General features: G+C 31.5%; 1 protein-coding gene and 1 long non-coding RNA gene across 3 annotated transcripts; both read left to right on the top strand.

The window, feature by feature from the left end:
* The first annotated feature begins 7,361 nt into the window (after positions 1-7,361).
* Positions 7,362-11,593, top strand: LOC105804730 (probable RNA helicase SDE3). Of its 2 annotated transcripts, none has more exons than XM_012637442.2 (5): positions 7,362-7,628; positions 8,351-9,185; positions 9,273-9,440; positions 9,665-11,122; positions 11,227-11,593. In XM_012637442.2, exons 2-5 carry the CDS (start codon positions 8,397-8,399, stop codon positions 11,392-11,394), a joined length of 2,583 nt encoding a protein of 860 aa, XP_012492896.1. In that variant the 5' UTR covers positions 7,362-7,628; positions 8,351-8,396; the 3' UTR covers positions 11,395-11,593. The 2 variants fall into 2 exon arrangements, with proteins under 2 accessions (XP_012492896.1, XP_012492895.1); XM_012637441.2 differs by having other exon boundaries at positions 8,379-9,185.
* Positions 11,594-12,723: 1,130 nt separating this feature from the next.
* Positions 12,724-13,979, top strand: LOC105804732 (uncharacterized). The gene is made up of 2 exons (XR_001137100.2): positions 12,724-12,836; positions 13,488-13,979. It is a non-coding gene; the product is annotated as an uncharacterized LOC105804732 (long non-coding RNA).
* The last annotated feature ends 5,149 nt before the right edge of the window (positions 13,980-19,128 follow it).

The raw sequence follows: 19,128 nt of genomic DNA on the forward strand, positions 1-19,128 counted from the left end.
ACCGTACTCACATTGAACCTGACGTGTCTTAATATCATCGAATTTCACAATTCACTAGGTCCCATTTCTTACGAGACTAATAAGACAAACCTTACCAGTTACAGATAGTCTACTCGAGGGCCATCTGTAACAACCCGGTTTAGACCCTAGTCGGACAGTGGTTTTGGGACCATGAATCCGAGTCAGAAAAATATTTTAATATTATTTTTGGTGTCTACAGAATGTTAATTTATAAGTGTGAAAATTTCGTGTGAAAATTTTATCGTTTGTGTGCTCGATTTTATAAAAGGACTTAATAGCGTAAAATAAAAAAGTAGCATGCTTTTTGTTAAAGTGCTATATTGTTATGGCTTTTATAATGTGGGGTCCTAATGTTGATATTTGACCATTGAATAATAGCATGGATGGTATTGGGCTTATAATTGATGATTTTATAATGTTTAATTAATGGACAAAATGGTAAATGATATATTATTATGAATTAAATAAACAAAACATAAAATAGCCATGCATTCTCATCTTTTTTGGCTGAAAGCTAGGAGAAAAAGAAACCATGGTTGCTTAAATAGTTCGGCACACTTGGAAGCTTAAATTTGGTATGTAATTTGTTCGATTTTTGATAATTTTTACGTTTTTGAGATAATTGCTTTGTGTTTTATCAAGCTCATGCTTAAATTTTAGAATTTAATGATGAATTTGAGTTATTCCATTGTTTATTTTGTAAGCTTTGTGATGTTAAATGGTGAAATATGAAAGCTTGATGATAGATAAATATATTTTGTATTGTGATTTTTGATGAATTTGCTTAGTATGGACTAATTTGTGAAAATGAGAAATTGAAGGGTTAAAATGTGAAATAAATGAAAGATATGGGCTTATATGAACTATATGAATATTCGTCCAAGCATGGGAAATATGAAATTTTATGTATTTTGTGATTTTATGAAATAGGGACTAAAATGTTAAAAATGTGAATTTTAGGGGTTAAAGTACAAAATGCCCTAATTATGTGTTTGTGGTTTGAGTTGAATGAAATGTGTTATTAAATAGCCAAATTTGAATTTATATAGATCAAGAACAAATGAAAACGGAGTTAGATCGGGGGAAATCAAAAGTGGTCGAATAGCTGTTCTGGTCCGTTCGTCTTCGTCCGAGGTAAGTTCGTAAGTAAATAAATGTCGTTAAATTTGAATGTATATGTATTATAAATGTCAAATTGAATTTTAATAAATATATGTGTAAATGCCGAATTGTTTTTAAGTATGGGAAAATTGTTTACAAGCTTAATTCGATTGAATTACGATATTTAAAATCCCGTATGAACCATAGGATTCCGTTATGTGATATCGTGTAAGAGCACATCTGGGACGTTGGCATCGATTTGTGATTTACGTGTAAGACCATGTCTGGGACATTGGCATTGTATATGGTTACGTGTAAGACCCTGTCTGGGACAATGACATCGTTATTTGATTACATGTAAGACCACGTAAGGGACGTTGGCATTGTATGAGCTTTTTGAGTTATCTGAGTATCCTTATTGATTCCAAATGGTTCAACGGGCAGTGTTAAGTTAAGATCGAGTGTGAAATCAAGTTAAATGGCTCAGGTACGTGAGAAATTAAATGTTTATGAAAATAGGTAAGAATAATACTTGAGATGGTGATATGAATTATACATGTTAAAGGTGTGACTAATATGTGCATGAGTTTGTTCATGTTCGGCCATATTGATATAACTATGCTAATGTTCATTTGATAATTTATTTGCTTATAACTTACTAGGCAAAATATGCTTACTGTGTGTGTGTTTGTTCGTTTTTTTTTTAGATTTTTGGAAAGCTAGTTATGAGCTCGGGGGCTGTCAAGGAAGTCTGTCACACTATCGATCTCTATTTTGGTATTTTGAAAGCTTGAAACTTTGAACATAGGGCATGTATAGGCTAGCATTTGTTTTGGTTGGCTCGAAATTTGTATATATTTAGCCATGCGAAAATGGCTCAATCTTCATGTTAATGTTCTAATGTTTAAGTAATTTTGGTCATGATATATGCGTGTAGTAATCTTGTTATATAAATGTGTTTTGATTGTTAATGATGTTCATGTTAATGTATTTTCGGTCATGGTATAGATTATGTGGTGTGTTTAGAATTTGGTTGCAGTATGAAGCAATGATATACATATATGTGGCTTATGATTAGTTCACTTTGGTATTTGCTTATTACTTGAGCTTATTATGGAGAAATGTTCCATTATATATATGCTTGTGACATTTTGAAATATAATTCGGTATTGGATAATGAAAAGCTTAGTCTATAATCGGCTATGAAAGTAGCTCACTTTAAAGGTGTGTTTATGGTATATGAAACATAGGTTAAATAATGGTTATGTCATTATTTTTGGTTGATTATTTAGATGTGAATAGAGATAGTAAATTATGGTTATGTTTTATGGTAGTTTGGTTTGGTCATATGAGTTTGAATTTGAGAACTGAATATAAATAATGATTCGGTTGAACATAAGTTATTTGGTTGGTTTTAATTCATGTGAATTTGAGATACTATTGATATGATCATTTGTGGCTTAGTTAATTTGATTCGGTTTGTGGTGTCAAATATATATACATATATCATGTTTGAATGTTTAGTCATGTAAGTTCGGTTGTTAAATGATAAGTATTGAATATGTTTCATGATTGTTTTGGTAATTGTTTTGGTACAGATCTAAATGGTAAATGATGATTATGATTTAAATATGTTTTGGGTAGCTTAAATGGATAGTTTAATAAGTATCAAGATAATGTTAAATTTTAAAATAGGTATGCACATTATACATATATATATATACATCAATAATATGTTCGGCCAGGTTGCATTATTACTAAAGTTTTGTAACACCCCTAACCCATATCCGTCACCGAATTAGGGTTACGAGGCAACTCCGAACATATCAGAACATTTCGCGATCACTTCACAATCATAAGTCATACATCATCATCTCATAGTCAAACATCATCATAAAGTCCCTTTCTTAGGTCAACAAGACCTTAAACATGCATTAGGAAGAGGTCGGGACTAAACCGAACACATATAAAATTTTACCGAAATCTAACATTTTTTGAAGTTGCAAAGGTCACATGCCCGTGTGTCTAGGCCATGGCAAAACAGGGCATACATACTGACTTGATCACACGGCCAGTCACATGCTCGTGTGTCCAAGCCGTGTGGCACTTAGGCTTGGTTAAGCCACATTTCTTCTCCTACTCATGCATATCTAGTCCACATCATTTTGTACCATTTCATGCATACCTTATCCAAGTCATACACATAATCATATTTTCAACCAATAAACATGCCTCAAAGCCATTCAACATATACTTTATAAATACATAATTCGAATCATTTCACCTTAATGGAATTTGAATACCTAATAAAAAAATCGAACATTTTTCTTCATAATTCCATACATGCACATATTAAACCAAATAGATCATATCACATTGCTTTTTTTCCATTAGAATATGCAGCATTTACAACTTCACAAAATTGTTAAGTATAACCTTGTTTCAACATTATAACCTTATCGCATTTCACCATACCAAATCAATTACATAGCATTTGAATATCTCAATTATAATCAATCATATTTCATTTTAAATACCGAGCATATATCAAGATATCCATTTGTATACATCTATTTTATTAACTTAAGCATATTCGCATTTTAAGACAAAACAAACCATATTATACGGCCTAATATTCATCCAAACATAAAACCTTATCAAAAGAGCCAAATTTCATAAGTGAATAAACAACCACTTTTATAACATATTTTGAAATCAAGTCTTAATCCAACAACTTGACCTTTAAATACCGGACCACAAAACAACCATGTCATAGGCGTATGAATTTATTTTACCTATCATTAGCCAAATATAAATATACATCATATATCATAATTTATCTTACAAAATGACCTAAGAAATTTCCATCATTCACAAATTAATTTACAAGGCAATTTATACTTCAAAACATAGGTCGTTAATAAGCCACACCAAATAGCCAAATTCACATAGCATAGCATAATCATTACATAGCAATTATAAACACATACCAACATTATTATCTAACCGAATCATTAACCATATTAACATCACTTAATCTTTTAAGCTAAATATGCTATCTCATAACTTAACATCAAAACAATATATCACTTATAGTTATTCAAATGACCATCAAGCATACCCAAAATATAACCATCATTTTACCACATTAACAAGCCACATTATACCACTTTTTCATGCTTCCAAAATAAGTTAACTAATAAGCCGAATATACATCTTACTACCCTTCCTCATTGCCGAATCATATAACCAACATTAGCATCATGATCAAGCCATTTTCGCATGGCTATACACATACAAATTTTAAACCAAATATATCAAAACTAGCCTATACATGCCACATAACAAAAAACTCAAAGCTTTTATTTACCAAAGCGATAACCGGATAGTGTGATGAGATCTCCTACGACTTCCAATCCGAGCGAGTCTTCGAGACACTATAAACATTAAAAAGGAAATAAAGTAAGCTATAAAGCTTAGTAAGCTCGTATCTTAATAAACTTATCATAACATATAATTTCAATTCAATGTCATAAGCATGATATGCTATCTCACAGGCCAAACATAAACTTTTCTCAAATTTATAACATGTTCTCATTTCAACTTACCACCATTCAATAATATAATCACTTACATAACTAAATTTAGCTTCCTCAAATTTATTCAATTCAATTATCATATGACATTCATTTCATAACTTCATTTAGCCAAATGAGCACATTTTGGAAAATGACATATTTAAACACATATCTTTCTCATATAAATCAAATATCATCACTTATATTCATACTCACATTTCATTCTCAAGATACGTATAACATTTTTCACACCTAAATCGGATAACTCATTCACATAGCCATTTGCTTCTCGATATTGCCCGTTGAACCGTTCGGAATCAATAAGGATACTCGGAGAGATCGTAAAGCTCGTACAATGCCATATCCCAGATATGGTCTTACGTGTTATCAAATATCAATGTCATTGTCCCAGAGAGGGTCCTACACGAAATCATATATGATGTCGATATCCCAGACATGGTCTTACACGTAATCTCTAATCGATGCCAATGTCCCAGACATTGTCTTACACGATATCACATCTCGAAATCCTATTGTAATGACATTCATATCCTATACTATTCCTATGGTTCATACGGGGCTTTCGGACGTCACATCACTGTCAATACTTTCTCGTATTCATATATTCTGCTTCTCAAACAATTCAATATCATAATAACATATATAACTCAATCATAATAATTTTATTTGCATAACCATTTAGCATTAAATTCAATCATATAAATAATAAGCATTTATAATATAGTTTCATAACATTTATTAACATACGAACTTACCTCGTTCGCTGAAACGACAAATTATGTCGACTAATTCGAACTTTGATTTTCTCCTCGATCTAGATCCGAATTCCGCTTTTCTTGATCTAGATATATTAAAAATTAACTTATTTATTCAGCCATTCATTCAATTCAACTCACAAACACACATTTAAGTACTTTTACACTTTAGCCCCTAAAGTTTCACATTTATGCACTTTAGTCCTTATTGTATAAAAACACAAATTACAACAATTTCAATTAAATCCAAGCTTGGCCGAATTCCACATACATCAATAGCAGCCCATATTTTCACTTAATCACACATTTAATTACATAATTTCCACTTTTGTCAATTTAATCCCATTTTGATATTTTTATCAAAATTTCCTTAATAAAACTTGTTTAAACAACATCAAACATTAATAATCTATCAGTTTTGAAATCAAAGGTACGAGCTAGCTAGTACTCGATATAACGATCTCAAAAATGTAGAAATTATTAAAAACTGAGCAAAAATAGACTTACAAATAGATCATGAAGCTTGGCCGAACCTACACTTCTCCCGTGGCTTTTCTTTTGTTCATTTTCGGTGGAAAGAATTGAAGGAGAAAGATGATACAATGTTGATTCTTTTATTTAATTTAACATATAATTGCCTTTTTACTTATTTAACCTTTAATAACATTAATAATTACACCAAATGCCACTCCACTAAAATCCACTAACTCACAATTGGATTAATTATCACATAAGGACCTTTACTTTAATGTTCTATAGCTATTTGACACTTTTAGCTAATAGAACACAAGTTTTACGCTTTACGCGATTTAGTTCTTTTTATCAAATTAACCACTCAAACGGTAAAATTTCTTTACGAAATTTTCACACGAACATTCTATCATACTGTAAACATTAATAAATAATAAAATAATTATTTTGACCGCGGATTGTGGTCTCAAAACCACTATTCTGACTAACCTTAAAATCAGGCTGTTATAAGTTTCATATGTGATTGCATAATAATTATAGTCATTTAGTTCGAATGGCTTTATTGTATAATTGTACAGAAGTTACGAAATGTTATGTTTAATTTATCTAATGAATTATATGAATGCCATTAATATTAAAGTTATGTGGTTCGGACATCAAACTGTATTTAATTAACATGATTTGGTAGATGATTGATATTGGATTTAGAAGTTATATGGTATAGAAGTTGATATAACCATGTGTATAAAAATGATAAATGACTTATGTTGATTTGTGTTTTGTCATGTAATGTCTCGTAACCCTAATTCGGCGATGGATACGGGTTAGGGGTGTTACACCATCCATTTAGACTCGAAGGTTCACCCGAAAAATGAGAGGAATTGGATAAAAATACAAGATCTGAAAATGGGTTTGAGTAAAATTTAAGGTTCATTTTTTATACGAGCCTGGCTTTGGGCAAGATCTTTTTGGCCCGAGTTTAGCTCGACTTGAATATATTATGTTATAAAAATATTATATTAATTTATATGTTAAATAATAATTATATATATTTATAATTAAATTAAATCACTAATCCAACAACAATTAAATCTATTATCTAAAACCTAAAAATTTACTCAACTAGATAACTTAACACAAAATATAAAATATATATTTATTACAATAAAATATTTATTATATTTATGATAGTGTTTTTATATAAATATATTTTCATGTGTTAAAATTTTTTATTAGTGCTTTCAAGTTAAATCAAATTCAAACTTAAAAATTGACCTAAATATTATATATAGAATTAATCCAAACCCGATTTGAGTGTTTTAAGGTGAATAATAATAAAAAAATAATTAATAATAATAACAACTGTTTTCTTTTCCTTTTATTTTTAGAATAACTTCATTCCTAAGTAGTAATTGGAAAGGCAACAGTTTTCTTTTTCTTTAATTTTTTTTAAATAATCAATTTAGTGTTCTTCAACTCCGCAAGGCTAACCCTTTTCCAGATTTTCTCATCAAATTTCACTTCCCTACTCGAAATCTTCAAAACAGCAAATTTCTCACTCTAACTCTTAGTTTAAAGTGTTCCTCAGTAGAGTGGGTTTTCTTTCTTTCTTTGTTTTTTCAAATAAAGTCCCCGAATTTCTTCACTTCTTATTCCAACTTTGCTGTGTTTTTAATCAAAGGTGGGTACTTTACTACTTGTCAATTCGTTTTGTCTTATTTTTTATATGAATTATTTCATGTTTAATTGTCATTTCGTTTCGTTTTATTTTATATATGAATTACTTCATGTTTAATTCTCTTCTACTTATATTTTAATCCATTTTGTTTTGTCAAAAATAGATCTTTTGTCTTTTTAAATTTTTTTATCATTTTTAATTTTTTTAAAACATTTTTCCTTCTTGGGATGATTGTCTCTATTTTCTCATTTAGAATCTCGTTTTTCACTGATGAACCATACTGTGTTCAAACTTGGAATAATATGTACACCATTGAACTTGTTTGATCACTGTTTATGATGCATGAAAGCTGTGCAAATGCTAAACACCCTACTTGAATTAGATTAACAATCTACAATACTATGTCAATCCATTAGGAATTACTACAAATGCTGGTTAAATCAAGTTTAGATATAGGATTATGTATATGTATATATAGTTATTTCTTGGAAGTATAAATCTTTTCAATTGCTCACAGTATATCATGTTTCATTGGCCGAATTTTGTATACTTTAAAAGCGATTGCAGATTAATGTTTGTAATATAGAGTAATATTGGTAGTCTTGCATCGCGATAGGTAATGATCTTTGTTGTCTAGGGTACTTGGACCAGGTTATGGTTAAGTGGAAAATGTATTTTGTAATCTTGGATATTTTGATTGTTAATGGGGTTTACAATTCTTTAAGGTTTGATACTTCTCTGGATCTTTGATAGCATCAATATCCATTAACGATGAATTCGGGTTGGAACGATGGTTGGGGTGATGAATGCTCGGTCATAAGTGATAAAGGTGAGATTGGGTTTATTGACTTTGCTGATGATAAGTCCGTGCAAAGTTATGACATAAATGAAGAGGGGCCGGTTATTATCTCAGTTCCATTTCCTTTCTCTCAAGGGAAGCCTCAATCCGTTCTTGTTGGCCAAACTTCAAAGTGGCCGATTACGTTAGAGAACACTATTGACGAGCCTGTAGAACTTTGGGGAGTAAGGATTTTCTGCTCAAATCCGGAAGATTCGTTTACTTTGTCTCTCATGGAGCCACCTTCAGCTGATTCAAAGTCAGAACAAAGCCAAGGATTCTTAGAAGGATTATTCTCTCTTGAGGATCGAGTACTTCAATCCCGGGAAACTCTTACCATTTGGCTGTCTTGCAATCCGAAAGACATGGGTTTGCACACAACTGTAGTACACTTTGATGTAGATGATAATAGGATTGAACGAGTAGTGTTTCTATTGGCTGAAGATAATGTCTCCCAATCTCTCGCTTCTACTAAGCCTTACAGGAGAGCTCCAAGAAGAAGAAATCACTTTGCTGTTGACGAGTATGTGGTTTCCTCTCGCCCAGCTAAGCCAAAAACCCGTGGATACAAATCTAAGCTTGATGAATATCCAGTCCCGAAACATATCAGAGAGTTATTAGAGAATAAGCATGTGCCTGATATTCTTGCAGAAGGTTTGACGAAGGAGAACTATGCTGGTTTCTTCAGTACATTGCTTGTAATGGAAGAGCTGCATTTAGAGGTAGCTATTGATGATTGATGTGTGAAGATGTTAATATTTATATGGTCCTTGTTATGTTTGTTTATAACTCCATTCGTTTCATTTCAGGAAGAAATGAGGTCTCATAACATGGAATGTGTCATGATGAGGAGGAAAGGACCGCAATTCGTAGCTCTTGAAGTACCTGGATTAGCTGAGAAGAGGCCTTCACTTGTACATGGTGATCATATTTTTGCGAAGATTGCCTCCAATGGTTCAGATTCTCCAGTATATCAGGTATGCTCTTTCTTTCGAGAGAACTTTGATTGGTGATGTGTGCTGAAACCTGTTTGGGATGCTAAACAAATAACCATATTTGAGATTATAATTGATTGCCCTGGATGGTTTCTTTGAGAGCTGTAATAGCCAAGTCAACCAGATAAGTTCTGGGGGTATTCACTATTGTTGTTATTGCATTCTTTGATCTGAACTTTTGCGGATTGCTTTTTGGGATGTTTCAGGGCCACATCTATCGTGTTGAGGCTGATGAAGTACTCTTGAGATTTGCAAGCCAATTTCACACCCTTCACCGGGACGGAAACTTATACAATGTTCACTTCACATATAACCGGGTGAATATGAGGAGGTTGTATCAAGCTATTGAAGCTGCACAGACTTTACAAGACAATCTTCTGTTTCCATCAGAATCAACCAAACGGACATTGGTTAAAAATGCTCCGATTGTGCCTTGTACCGGCACACTGAATGTGGAACAGATACATTCTGTCGAGATGATACTTGCTTGCAAGGGAGCTCCTCCCTATGTGATTTATGGCCCTCCTGGCACCGGTAAAACCATGACTTTGGTGGAATCAATTCTACAGATATATATGACAAGAAAAAATGGTCGGATTCTAGTATGTGCGGCTTCAAATAGTGCTGCGGATCATATATTAGAGAGACTTATCAGTAATGAGAATGTGAAAGTTAAAGAGAGCGAAATATTTAGGCTAAACGCTACTAGTCGTCCCTATGAGGATGTTCTACTTGATCATATTCGCTTTTCCTACTTCGAGCTGTCTGTTTTCAAGTGTCCTCCTTTGGAAGCTCTCAACCGCTATAGAATTATCATATCAACTTATATGAGTTCAACTCTACTTTATGCAGAAGGTGTGAAGCGTGGCCATTTCTCCCACATTTTCCTTGACGAGGCTGGCCAAGCCTCGGAACCAGAAAGCATGGTTCCTATAGCTAACTTTTGCCGAAAGGAAACGGTTGTAGTCCTTGCTGGAGACCCAAAGCAGCTTGGTCCAGTTGTATTTTCAAAAGATGCGGAGTCTCTTGGATTGGGAAAATCTTATCTTGAAAGGCTTTTCCAGTGTGAATCATACTGCAACGAAGATGCTAATTTTGTAAAAAAGTTGGTTAGGAATTACCGTTGTCATCCAGCAATTCTCGATCTCCCTTCAAGGCTTTTCTACGAAGGTCAGCTGATTGCATGTAAAGATGATAAATCTTTGTCAATAATTTCAAATTTGGATTTCTTTCCAAATAAAGAATTTCCGGTCCTATTCTTCGGTATCCAGGGATGTGACGAGAGAGAAGGCAATAATCCGTCATGGTTTAACAGAATCGAAGTAAGCAAAGTTGTTGACATCATCAATAAGTTAAGAGGAAGCTCTGATCTAAACGAGTCAGATATTGGAGTAATAACACCATACCGCCAGCAGGTTCTCAAGATCAAGAAAGTGCTCGAAACCTGGGACTTGCTAGATGTAAAAGTTGGCAGTGTGGAACAATTTCAGGGCCAAGAAAGGGAAGTCATTATTGTGTCTACGGTAAGATCAACAGTCAAACACAATGAGTTCGACAGAACTTACTGTCTGGGATTTCTAAGCAATCCAAAAAGGTTTAATGTTGCGATTACCCGGGCCAAATCATTGCTCATCATTGTCGGAAATCCACACATCATTTGTAAGGTATAAATGCATATATGCCCTAATTCGAGTTCAGATTTTTACGGAGATCATCATTGAGCAGTTAAACATTTCAGAAATTGATGTGTTAATGTTGAAATTTGCAGGATCCTTACTGGGAAAAACTGTTGTGGCATTGTGATGAAAATAACTCATATCAGGGCTGCCCCCCACCAGAAAGGGTGAACCATGAGTTTGAAGAGTCATGTTCTGAGACTGGATTAAGTAACGAAGTAGAAGGTTCAGGTTGGAATGATGGGACATGGGATTGTTAATATGAAGCAAAAGCTGGTCTCGACTATGTTGCTTGGATTTTTTTTGTTCTAAAAATTTTTTCTTGAAATGTTTGCATACTAAACTTGTGTTCGACGTGTACCTGTACATGGAAAAGCTTAGAAAGTGAAATATCAAACGCAGTCGTATTTTGACATTCACGTTCATGTCCGAGTAATATAGCTTTTGGGTTGTAACTAATGATGATATTTAGAATAGTTTTTTATAGCAAATCATATTCATATTTGACAGGAGGCTTAGAGAGCAACATTAAAACCATGTTTACAACTGTTTGATATATATATCTAAAACTACCTATAGTTAGGAGGATCAATAGGAGGATAAATGCGTTTTAACGTGTTTAAACCCATATCTTTCTACATAGGAATAATGTCAATGTTAACGATCTAAGATTTAGTTGGTAAATTTACTCACTTTTTTGTTAGCAAAATTCATTTTATTGATCTTAAAAATGGTAAACTATGGTCGCAAAATAAAAACCACCATGTTAAATTTAGACAATCTCACTAATTTTAAAGACAAGCAAAAAAGATAACAATATCATGCTTTTAAATTTTCCTTTAAAATAAGCTTGAAAGTTTTTAATTGGAACAACAGAGGTAATGGCTTGAAGACGAATACAAAAAAGACTAATAAATGAAGTCATGAAGATATGGCAAGCGAAGGGATGAAGATGATGATAGAGTTGTGCAGTAATGGTGATGAGCTGCATGAGCCAAGGGGTAATGGGTGCACCATTGGATTGTACGAGAGATTATACCAAGTCTCGTAGTTCGGGAATTTGGAGTAATGTCAAGTGCTAATGGGAATGCATTCAATCTATTGGTGCTACCTTCTTTCATCCATCAACTCTAATAAGGCTACTATTCTTAATCCAGGTTGTTTGAAACTTTTTAATTGCATGAATTAAATTTAAAAAAAAAACACACACACACACACACATAAATTATTTATATTTTGAAATGTATATTTTAAAATATATTATTTGGATGAAAGTTTTCAAATTTTTTACATCACTTTCTCTTTCTCATCAGTTGATTGGATCAGAAAAGAAAAGAAAAGCTACTATCAAGTTCTGCTTCCCATATACAAATAGTTGTGGTTTATTAGATAGAGTGTTAGTATTATTGAATTGCATTAATTTGTTAGAATAGAATAATTAGATATTTGAGATATAGGCTAATTTCTAAACTGGTAAAATTAGTAGGGTCAATATCTAAATAGTGAGAAAATAGATTTAGTTCATATAAGGGGTTTAAAAGGTTATTAAGCCAAAGGTATCTTAGCAATTAGACCATAGGTTTGAAAATTGAGGAGGGGACAATTACTCCAAAATCATTTTCACGATACTTAAAATTTTCTACTCAAAATTTCTCTCAATTTCAACTTCAATTATTGATTTCAATCTTTCAATTCCAACAAGGTAAGCAATATTTTGATAATTTCTTTCATTTGGTCAAATGTTTTAAGTTTGATTCAACATTTCTCCTTTCAAAAATTACTTCCACGTCAATCTGGAGAGGTTTTGGGAATTTAATGATTCTTGATGAAAATTTATTTGAGATTTAATGTTTTGAGGTTCTGAAGATAATTTAAACTACTAGGAATCAATATTTTTTCAAGAAAATCAAGCATGTTCTCTTTTCCTTGTCAGTTAGGTTAGTTTTAAGCTAGAGAGAGAAAACTTTGATTTTGTGTTTTTGTGTAGTTTTCAAATTAAATTCATAGTGTTTTTAAGTTTCGAATGTTATTAGAACAAAGAATTTCAAATTCAATTAGAGTTCTAGTCAAGCTTTAGTGAGTTACTATTAATGAGTTCTACAGAGAGAAAATGAGAAGAGTAAGGTTCTTGATAATTTCTAGGTGAGTTTTGGTCTTTGGATTATAGTTAAACCAATAGAAATCAATTTTAGCAAGGTTAGGTTAAGTATAAAATAATTCTCTTATGAGATTTTTGGAAGCGACATGAGCCTCTCGGTTTTTCTTCGAATTGCATCACCTTAATAACTTTAGTGTTTAAATTGTTGATTAATGTTTTACAAACTTATTTTTATTGTTTTGGTATGAATTGAAGCTAAGGAGGTTGGCGAGGCCTCTAAAGCTTATGGGAATGAGAAAGTAGGAGAAGCGTGACAGTTTCGGTTTTTACTCTTTAATTTTTTATTTTACTTTGTATTATCTTAAGTTGAATGCTTAGGTTGTTGAATAAACTATATGATTAAGTTGATTTTTGGTTGAATAGAATTGGTTAAGATGCTTAATGAAATTATTAAATATGTTTTAATTGTTTAAACAATTTTGAAATGTATTCGGATATAGTTGACAGATATTGAGCTTTTTGATCTTGTGTGTATTGTCGGGTTTGTTTAATGTACCCAAGAGTTAGTATGTTTGGAGAATATATTGATGGAGACTTATGTATATTTTGGTGTGTTTAGAGGGTACATTGTTGTGCTTTGTATATTTTTGTAATGTGTTTGGTTGAAACGCATGAAATTTTGTTATTCTATATGGTGTGTCTAGATTTATCTTTGTATCTAGACAAAATTTTCATGTTTGATTAATAGAGACTATGCTCTAATGATGTTTAATGTTGTAAATGTTACTTAAATATGAAATGGCATATGATATTGCAAATAAGCGTTGACTTCATGATATTGATGAGATTTGCTTAATAATGAAATGATGGATATTGATGAAATGTTATGATGCTTTAACGTTAAGTTCATGTTATTAACTAATATGTTTTTGACTAATGTAATATATAAATTATTATTGGAAACTTTTAAAGCATCATTAAGCTTGATGGCAGATATTTGGTCTATGTGCAGGTTCCAATTAATGTTTTGTTTTTTGTCGGGGTCGAAAAATTTCGGTTTTGAGTCGGTTTTTTTTAATTGAATCGTTTCGTAAAATTAAATTAAAGAGTTTATGAGATAAATATGGAAATAGAGAGGAGAATCATTAATTAAATTATTAGTAAAGTTAGTAATTATTGCAAAAGGATTTAAGTGTGAAGGTAGCAAAATTTAAGGAACTTGAGAAGGGATTAAATGAAGACCTTGAATGTAATTTGGCCATTACTTAATTTAAGTTAGTGGATGGTGTTGTTATAAACCATAGATCTCCATTAGTTTTTCTTATGTTAAGTTTAACCCTTAGATATGGATGTGTATAAAATATAAGCCTTTATTCTAATAGAAATTTATGAAGGATGAAAGGACAAGTTTCTCCACTAAGCTCTTTCCCAAACGGTTCATGAAAGAAAGAAAGGAAAAAGGAAAATCCTCTATGCGTCTTCTCACTGCCGTGAGCTCCTCCACAAAAGATAAGAAATTCTTGCTTGAATTTAGTTAAATTAATGGCTTTAAATGATAGACTTGAACATAGAAATTGAAAGGAAAATGTTTAAATGGATGTTGTTGGATGCTTATAAAGTTTAGAGAGATAAAGCTTTGATAATGTGTTTTTAGACTTAATTATTGATAGAAAATAATTTAGTACAAGGTAAGTAAACTAAAAATGAAGTTAAAATCAAGCTTCGTTAAGGATTGTTTTTTTGTAGCACTCCGCACCTAATTTGATTATTGAATTCGAGTACGAGATATTGCATTACGTTGTTGGAGTAATTCAAACTACCTTGATTTATTTAATCAACTTTAAATGAAAAACATGACTTAATTTCATATTTTATATACCATTATGCATTTAATCATGATTAGTTGGGCCCACATGTAGTGACCTAGGGTCGTATAGGATCAATTGCAAAGTCAATATTCAAATCTAAACTCAAATTATCAAAATTGAAGAGTTTGTCTCGAGACACACTTTCCCTGTGTTTTTTTTCTTTGAAGTATGATGTCTCATAATAATAGGGTATATGTCTCGAGACAATAATTCTTATTTTTGGAGACTTGCCTCTTGCTATTTTGAATCCTTAACTTCGATATTTGTTATCTTAAGATAATAATTCTCATATCTCAAAACATGTTCAATATGTCTCAAAATCATTACTTAAAAATATACAAATTAATCATTTTTATTGTTGATATATCGTAACTAAACATTCCAACATTTTAATAACCTAACAAAGTTAAACGAGTAAACTAACATTTATCATGCATAACAAATTATAACTCAAACAATTGAAACTCGTGAAAGAGAACCTTATAGGTCCATTTCTAATTGAGCATACCAAATCGGCCAAACTGACATTTAATCACCAAAATTAGTCTGGGAACATCCATTAACTATAACGAAAGAGCACACACTTAGTACAAGCTTAAAGTATATTTATATATTTATATAAATTTTTACTCTTAACATACCATGTCTAGGTATAATATTAATTAAGGTTTTTCTAATCTCACACAAATTGTTATGAAAGCTGTCGCGGTCATTAAAATATTTATATCTCAATTTACATGATTCGAAAATTATGTTTCGTCTTTTGTTCTTGAAACTAAGCTCGATGAAGTTTCTACGATGAAATTTTTGGAATTTTTATTTAATCCAATTGACACAGTTTATTCTTTAAATCTTTCCCTGTTTTGTTGCTAGATAGCACTAATCCTTCTTCACTAAAAATCTATTATCTTTCAGTATAAGTCTCGTATTAAAATACTGTTTGTTTCTTTTGAAAATAGGCTCATTAATATTTTATCCATATAAATTTCATCTCCTAAACATTTTTGTACAATTTATAATGATTTTTCAAAATTAGAACAGGAAAACCCGAATCATTCTGACCTTGTGCCAAATAAATTATTATATCACACAATCTTCAATTCCGTTGCTTATAATGTTTCTTATATGTGAAACTAGGCTCAATACCAGTTAATTCCATATTTTATTTAACCTCTAATTCGAACTCTACAATTTTTGGTGAATTTTCAAATTGAAACCATTGCTTCTGTCCAAAACTGTTTAGTGCTAATATTTACTTTTTCAAGAATCTTTGCATTAATTTTCATTTTGTCACACATAACCATTATAATTTTAATTACCATCCAATTTAATATTTATATCTCACTTATCATCAACATATAGCTTTAAAATAACTTATCTTATTTCAATTATAAATTTCACAACTTTTACAATTTAATCCTTAGCATAATGAGAATTCATCATCTAATATAATTTCACTATAAAATCATTTTGTAACTAATTCACTAACACTTAACATTTCATTTTAAACTTTCTAACATAATACTATTTCTCACACAAACTTTTGTACACTTTACAATTTAATCATTTTCCTACTACTTCATCGTATTAATTTAAATTCATACATATTATTTGCACATTCACAATTAATTTTATCAATTTAGTATACTCTATACTTGGTTTAAATTAAATAAAATAGAAATATTGAAGTACTTAGCTCAATTGCTTGTATTCTTTACAATTCCTTATTTTCTCTCTCCTCTAAGACAACCATGGATGCTTACCTTATAGAATTGATATAGCTACTACTCTTTTCTATTAATTTCATCTTCTACTTATAGAGAAAATTTGAAGGTTGGAGCTCAGTTGGCTAAGAAATGGTAAAAAGAATTAAATTGAAAGAAAAACAAAACTTAAGTTAATAGCCATGGTGGGTAACGTGAGAACCATGGGGTGATGGCTGATTTATAGTCCTTTTTCCTTCATTTCTCTCAATTTCTCTAAACTTTTCTATATAAAAATCTAATCAAAATATTTTTAAATTAATTATTTACACTTTGACCCTCCAATCATGTTTTGCCACAAATTTTAATTCTCAATTATCCTCTCCAATAATTACCATTTTTACCCCTTCACTTTTCTACAATTCCATGGATGATTCATATTTTCTTTTGGTAAATTTCCTTTTCTAGTCCCTCATTCTTTTCCCTTCAATTCCATTTAATCATTTTAACTTTAAAATTTATCACTTTAGTCCCAGTACTTTTCACTCTCTTACAATTTACTCAATACCCCGTATGTATTTCTCTTAATATGCATATTTTTCCTGTTGCCTTCAATACTTGTCTTTAATGTCTCATAACATTGATAGTTCTTGTTTTCTAACTTTCTCAAATTTTGATGGTTTATCATTTATTTTTCATTGTTCCGTACTCCGAAAATTTTGGGGATGTTACATTATTTCTTCAATTGAACCAATAAATACACAAAACATAATAGTTTCATGGAAGAACCAAATTGATCATTTCTTCAATTGAACCAATAATGCAAAACATATCACCATGAACAATGAAGACACCAAAACAGATTTGTAAATCTTTTCTTGCTCTTGCTTCTTAGCGTGCAAAAATCAATGCATTCTTCAATCTTCCTTATATCAATAAATGCTCATATTCTAAATTGACAACCTCATCACGCAAATCATCTATATTGTTGTTAGAATTAAGTGACCCGAATCCTTATTCAAATCAAATACAGTGGTAAAATAAAATAAAAGTAAAATCCCTATAGAATTATACTTCTTTTATTTTATTTTTAGAATAAGGTTTTTTAAACCTTATTAAACTCCATCTATTTGATATTGATTAGAATAAGGTGTGTCAATCTTACTACACTCCTATTATAATATGGTTTTACAAGCCTATAAATAGACATAGTCTACTCCTCTTGTAATCATTCGAATTCGACATAGTGAATTTTCTTCTCCTCTGTCCGTGGCTTTTTTCCCGAAAAGGTTTTCACGTAAAATCTGTGTATTCTTTATTTTTATTTATTTTTATTTTGTGATATATTGTCATTACCGACATTCTATTTTTAACAAATTGGTATCCAAGCTTTCGGGTTGTTCATCTCAATCACGGTAATGGCATCTTTGAAGTATGAAATTTTACTGTTGGATCGCAACACCAGATTCGCGTTATGAAAAATAAAGATGTAGGCATTTCTTGCACAGATGGACTTAGAGGAAACCCTGCTAGGGGTAGATAAGATGCCTTCAACATTGACGGAGGAAGAGAAGAAGCATAAGGATTGAAAGGCGTTAACACAGTTACATTTGTATTTGTCTAATGAAATTTTGCAGGATGTGATGAAGGAGAAGACCGTTGCTAGATTATGGAGGAGGTTGGAACAAATATGTATGTCAAAAACTCTAACTAGTAAGCTGCATATGAAGCAATGTCTTTATGCTCATCGTTTGGAGGAAAGTGTGTCTGTGCACGAACACTTGACAGTGTTTAAAGAAATTCTCTCAAATTTGGAGGCCATGGAGGTTTAGTATGATAAGGAAGATCTAGGGTTGATTCTACTTTGTTCGTTGCCCCCGTCTTATTCAACCTTTAGAGATACAATTTTATATAGCCGCGAGTCTCTCACAGTTGATGAGGTTTATGATTCTTTAACCTCGTATGATAAGATGAAACATCTTGTGGTTAAAACTGACTCTCAAGAAGAGGGTCTCATTGTTCATGGGAGACAAGATCAAAATGCTGATGATGATCGTGGAAAGATACATAAATGAAATCCTCGCGATAAATTTAAAGGTAGATCAAAGTCTTCAAACAGAGATAAAACTTGTAACTTCTGCAAGAAGAAAGGGTACATTAAATCTAAGTGTTATATGCTACAGAACAAGATCAAAAGGGAGGCTGCGAATGAAAATGGAAAACAACCAGAAAATTTTGGTAAGGCTGATGTTGTAGAAGACTGCAGCGACGGTGAACTTCTAGTCGCTTCTGTCAACAATTTTAAAGTGAGCGAGGAATAGATCC

The sequence above is a fragment of the Gossypium raimondii genome, chromosome 11 (assembly GCF_025698545.1).
Source record: "Gossypium raimondii isolate GPD5lz chromosome 11, ASM2569854v1, whole genome shotgun sequence".
NCBI lineage: Eukaryota > Viridiplantae > Streptophyta > Magnoliopsida > Malvales > Malvaceae > Gossypium > Gossypium raimondii.